At 35.1% G+C, this 5,366-nt stretch overlaps 1 protein-coding gene across 3 annotated transcripts in view; it reads right to left on the minus strand.

Moving 5' to 3' along the window:
- Positions 1 to 5,366, minus strand: part of septin7b (septin 7b) — a 20,510-nt gene that overhangs the window by 14,059 nt on the left and 1,085 nt on the right. For 2 of the 3 annotated variants that reach the window (XM_016464368.1, XM_016464366.1), the window contains exons 2-4: positions 3,542 to 3,543; positions 3,315 to 3,417; positions 873 to 979 (exon numbers count right to left, since the gene is read on the minus strand). In XM_016464368.1, the coding sequence (XP_016319854.1) occupies positions 873 to 979; positions 3,315 to 3,417; positions 3,542 to 3,543 (212 nt within the window). The remainder of the gene's footprint in view (positions 1 to 872; positions 980 to 3,314; positions 3,418 to 3,541; positions 3,544 to 5,366) is intronic. The other variant, XM_016464367.1, reaches the window with a different exon arrangement.

Below are 5,366 nucleotides of genomic sequence, written 5' to 3' on the forward strand. Positions count from 1 at the left end.
AATTAGATTGTATAATTTCGAAATTTGAAGCAAAAACAGAATGGTTTGACTTCAGTTTTGTGAAACTATGCATAAAAAATATCTGCATGAAACCGAAACAGCAACCGCAGATGAGCTGAATGAGACGCAGATTCACTCTCTGCCAGCAGGTGGCGCTTAAAAGTGTTTCCTTGGTTTCCGCTTTAAACAAAGCAGCGCTGCATTTATGAACTTTAATATGCATTATACAGAGGCAAGAGGAAAAGAAAAAATACCATCGAAAGACAGTAGGTTCCCCTCAGACATACATTCATATAAACTCCTACCCCTAATTGAATCGCGATTTGTTTAGCATCTCAACCGATTTGAATCGTCACATATTTAAATCGATTTTCAACCGGCTCGAGGTTAATCGTTACATCCCTAATTACTACTTCTACATAGAGGCCCTCAACATATGCCCTAGTAAATACTAAAAAAGACCTCACAAATGGCTGGTGTAAACACTAGTAGCCAATGTCTGCTTGGTCACTTATGTTTACATACCACAGGGTATTAGTGGTGTTGATGCAAAGACAATTATCAAAAATGTGAAATGTTGAGCAAAGCTCCGGACTCACAGACACTCTAAAGGCTACAAGTACAAACATGCAGGACATAGCATAGCTATTACTGAAGTATTACTTAAGTATGCTTGAGAAGCCAGAAGTATAGTAGCATAGGAACCTAGAAATGTGTGCATGGAGTTATGATCTAAAAACCTTTATAAAACTATATTCAAGTAAAAAAAAAAAAAAAGAAAGATGTTTGCCACTTTCTGTTCCCAGTGCACAACTGAGAAGGAACAAGCAGCATCTATTGACATTTAGGAAACATAGCTTCACTCTTTATACCTGAACTGTTTTCTTGATTCTATGCGAAGGTCCAGGATATTCTCCAGAGTACAGATTAGTCAGGAACAGAGAGTTTATCAGCGTGGACTTTCCCAACCCTGACTCTCCTGAAAAAAAGGACAGAAAATACAGAGAAACATAAGGTTAAAATGATACCTGAATTCAGAGCAACATAAAAAATTGATTTACTGAAGGAAATACCACTGCTTGCAAGACCGCAAAAGTATAAGGTTTGAGTTTTAGTTAAATTATGGGTTAGGAAGATTTATTTTTTATTTATTTTATTTAGCAAGGATGCATTAAATTAATGCAATTTTAAAAGTTAAAGTCAAAGTAAAGACATTTACAATGTTACAAAATATTTATAATTGAAATAAATGCTGTTCTTTTAAACTTTCTCTTCACCGAATCCTGAAAAGAAATATCACCGTTTTAATAAAAAATATTGAGTAGTTTTCAACATTGATAATAATAAGAAAATTCTAATAAATGCAACCTTGATGATCATAAGAGACTTCTTTCAAAAGCATTGCTTTTTTTTTTTTTTTTTTAAACAAAATTTTTAAACAGCACTGTATAAAATCAGTAGACATGACAATCAGGACTAGAAGACTAGAGAATATTTCATTACCAACATAATGAAGTACAGACAAATATGAAATACAAGACTCTCAAGATGCATTTTCCTCAAAAGCATTGCTTTTTTTTTTTTTTTTTTAAACCAAACTTTTAAACAGCACTGTATAAAATCAGTAGACATGACAATCAGGACTAGAAGACTAGAGAATATTTCATTACCAACATAATGAAGTACAGACAAATATGAAATACAAGACTCTCAAGATGCATTTTCCTAAGTTAAATAGTGCTTGACAGATATGGGCTTTGAACCAGCGGATGCAGACACAATATCTAGAAAGCAGGGTGATTTATTACTATTTATTGACAAAATTGTTTATTATTTGACAAAATATTTACTCACGATTTGTAAAAATAATTTTGGTAGATTTTAAAAGAACAAAAGAGGGGAAAATGTAGCACTTAATCTCAAAATTGCTATTTAATGGCTGATTTATGCACTCCTCTAGCATTACATTTAAAATCGTAAAAAATGTGACATTCATGGCATGAGACAGTGGCCAAAAACATCCATCTGATGCATGAGTAAATAGACAAACAATTAAAATAATAGTGCAGATGGAATGCAAGGACATGCCCTGTGTGAACCTCCTCTAAATGTATTACGTCAATGCTGGAGGGAACGGCATTTTTTGCATCCAATCTAAATGATTGTCTAAGAACCCAAAGAACCTCATGGGCGAACAGTGGAAATAACCTCAAGCAGCTTTTTGGCAGTTCTTTAGTAAATATGTTAATTGACAAGATGTGACTAAGTGAACTTCATTCTAAATACTTACTGCTAATTGTTTTGGAAATTCAAACATGACCGACTCAATACCTCTCCATCGGTGTGATGATGCTTCATTATTATGTATTTAGCATTAGTGTGAATACAGAGCAACTAACTAAGAGAGCGCAGCATTCATCTGTGCGGTCTCACACAGTGAGGTCAGCACATTAACTAGAGTAAATTGCTTCTGGCAGGGCAAGTGGCTGGCACCATTACAGACTTGGCTGTTTTCCATACCCAAACACTAATGCAAGAACACCTGGGTAAAGTCCACCCGCACAGTCCAGCTAATTTGTATAAAAAATCAGCAAGAGAAAGCACTATAAAACTTCATTAATGATTCATGATTCATTAATAATAAGTTAAATATTGGGATATTATGTGATGAAAAAGTTTAAACCATCTATCAAATCTAACCAAAGACAATATTTTGCAACTATAAAGACCACAAATAATGTCTTGAACATGCCTTTCACTTGAGACCGAAAATAACTCAAGCACGCACAACCACAAGTCCTCAGGTCAGATTCATAAATGCAGTGGATGTCGGGTACAAAACCGCAGCTCACATGCAAAGCCAAAGCAAACACCACTCCGTAAGCTTTCACAGCAAATTCTAGCAAAAACAGGGCAGATCCCATATCACCGCAAACTTGATTAAGCGTAAAAGAATCAAATTCAGAACTATGCTTTGTAAAATGTCAGCCATTTAGGTGTTCTTCACTGAAGTCTTTGCATTTTTCAAGATGAACAGGATGTGAAATCACTGCTATTCAACCCCTGCTTCCTGTGTGTTATCCAAACAGTGTTTAGACCAAATGTCAAGAATGTAGTCTCAAACTGGCAAACATTCAAAACTAGACCAGAAGCTTCTCAAGCGGTCATAATGACTGCAGCACACACTGAATCCATCACAAGCAATGTGTCACTAAATTAGTTACACGTTGAGAGTAGTTTGGTATTTGCAAACTGCATACCGAAGGTTATAAAGCAGATCAAAATCAATACATTCAAAGAATACATTTCCTTACCCACAACCATCAGGGTGAACTCAAAGCCCCGCTTCACAGACTTTCTGTACACTTGGTTGGGGAGGCTTGCAAAGCCCACGTATCCCTCCAGATTCTTCTGTTGCTGAAAACAGACAGAAAAACACTTTTTTGATCAGAGAAATTTGCTGGTATATGCTCACAGAGAATAACACACACAATGTAAATAGGTGATAATGTGCTATTCTCCCAGTATTAGTCATACTTACTGCTGTGTATTTGAATCCCAGAAATGCATGGCATTGGTTAAGGGTGATGGGGAGCAAAACGAAGATGTCAGAAGAGATGTTTGGCATGTCCAAAGTTCAGCATACAACAGCATTTTTGGACAAAGAGGGAGAGGGGAAAAAAGCACAAAAATGTATGACATATACGCAGGCTCCAAATGCTTGAAATTGCTTTGGAAAGTAAAAAAAATAAAATAAAATAAAAAAGGCAACAAGGTTTAAGCTGAACTGATAGAGTGAAAGTCAGAGGCTCAATGAAGCAAGTGACTCAAACATATACAAACATCTACTGAATAACGTTTATCTAGGACTGCAGTCTTCAAACCAGAAGACTGCATTTAAAAATAAATAAATAATAAAATTAAAAAGGTAATTAATTTAAATAAAATAAAATAAATAATTTAGCTAAAATAAATTAAACAAAGATTTAAATAAATAGTTCTTTCAACAGTACAGTAGTACAAGTAGAAAAAACATAACACGAACTATAACAGAACAAAGTTGAAACTAAAAATATTCCAAATAATATTTTGTGCATATTTATTATATCAATGTTCTTTATACATTAAACTTTTTAGCTTGCTTTTAAATATTAGGATGGGCTCTGTTGCACCAGGATGATCATATTTGGCATGAAAAAAACTGAAAACCACTGATCTATGATGTTTAAAGATTTTTTTTTTACCCTCCAGTACTATGTGGCAACACGTGGAATAATTCCTCACATTAAGTCACCAAAACAAAAATATGAGGAATAAATATAAATCACAACATTTATGCAAAGTATCACAGAAAGCCTGAAATGTGCTCGTATGATGCTGAGTGACATAATGAACTGCATTTACTTTTCTCACGATCCTAAAAACACTTCCATCTAAAGACTTATGCTTAAATGCATGAAATTAGTTTTACACACAGCTATGCTTACATATTAATTCTGTTATATATGAATTTTAGAAAAAGCATGGATACATTTGAAGAAGCTCAAATAACTTTCATTTGTGCAGCTAATATTTTTGGTCAAGACAATTCCCACTGATGCCTAAAATGTGGAAAATAGAAACAATAAAGAATGAGTAGGTGTGTCCAAACTCTGACTAAAACTGCATGCATGAATCATGAAATAACAGCAAAATGTGAACCGATTAGGGTTTCCGATAAGTGCCTGACAGCTGAATTCTCTTTCATTTAATCACAACTACTGGAAAGTCAAACAAAAGCAATATTTTGAACATAAACCACACAAGTGTCAAGATGGTGCGACCGTTAACATGCTGATTAATGTGCGGCACTACATGAGAAGTAATGGTGCAGAATATGAGATGCTTGAAAGCACAATCAGAGGTCACAAAACAAAGACATGTGGTTACACTCGGCTGCATCCTTTAATGTCACCAGCATCATTTATTGTGCATGATCCCTTGGTTTCTTTAAGAGTCATGACCACCCTTTACAGTATTATTTTAATTAGTCTGAGTGATATACACAAACCTCACGCACTCAGAATATGTAACGAGAAGCCAAACAGAGCAGAAGTAACACTAATACAAAGCCAAATACTAAAGCCACACAGTTGAAAGTAAAATACACAAACTCGTTGTCAGACCAGAGGCCTGTACCATGAAGCCGGTTCAGCTGGCTAGCGATGTCAACGATTAATCGATGATCGATTAATTGTCGATAAGAGATGCAGTCGATTAAAGCTATCGATGGTCGATTAAGTCGTTTAATTTGGGGCTGCGTGTGGCTCATGCGCAAAACACGTGCGAGCGGCTGTGAGTGACGGTATATAAATGCATCATCATTC

The sequence above is a fragment of the Sinocyclocheilus anshuiensis genome, unplaced genomic scaffold, assembly GCF_001515605.1.
Source record: "Sinocyclocheilus anshuiensis isolate Anshui unplaced genomic scaffold, SAMN03320099.WGS_v1.1 scaffold552, whole genome shotgun sequence".
Classification (NCBI taxonomy): domain Eukaryota; kingdom Metazoa; phylum Chordata; class Actinopteri; order Cypriniformes; family Cyprinidae; genus Sinocyclocheilus; species Sinocyclocheilus anshuiensis.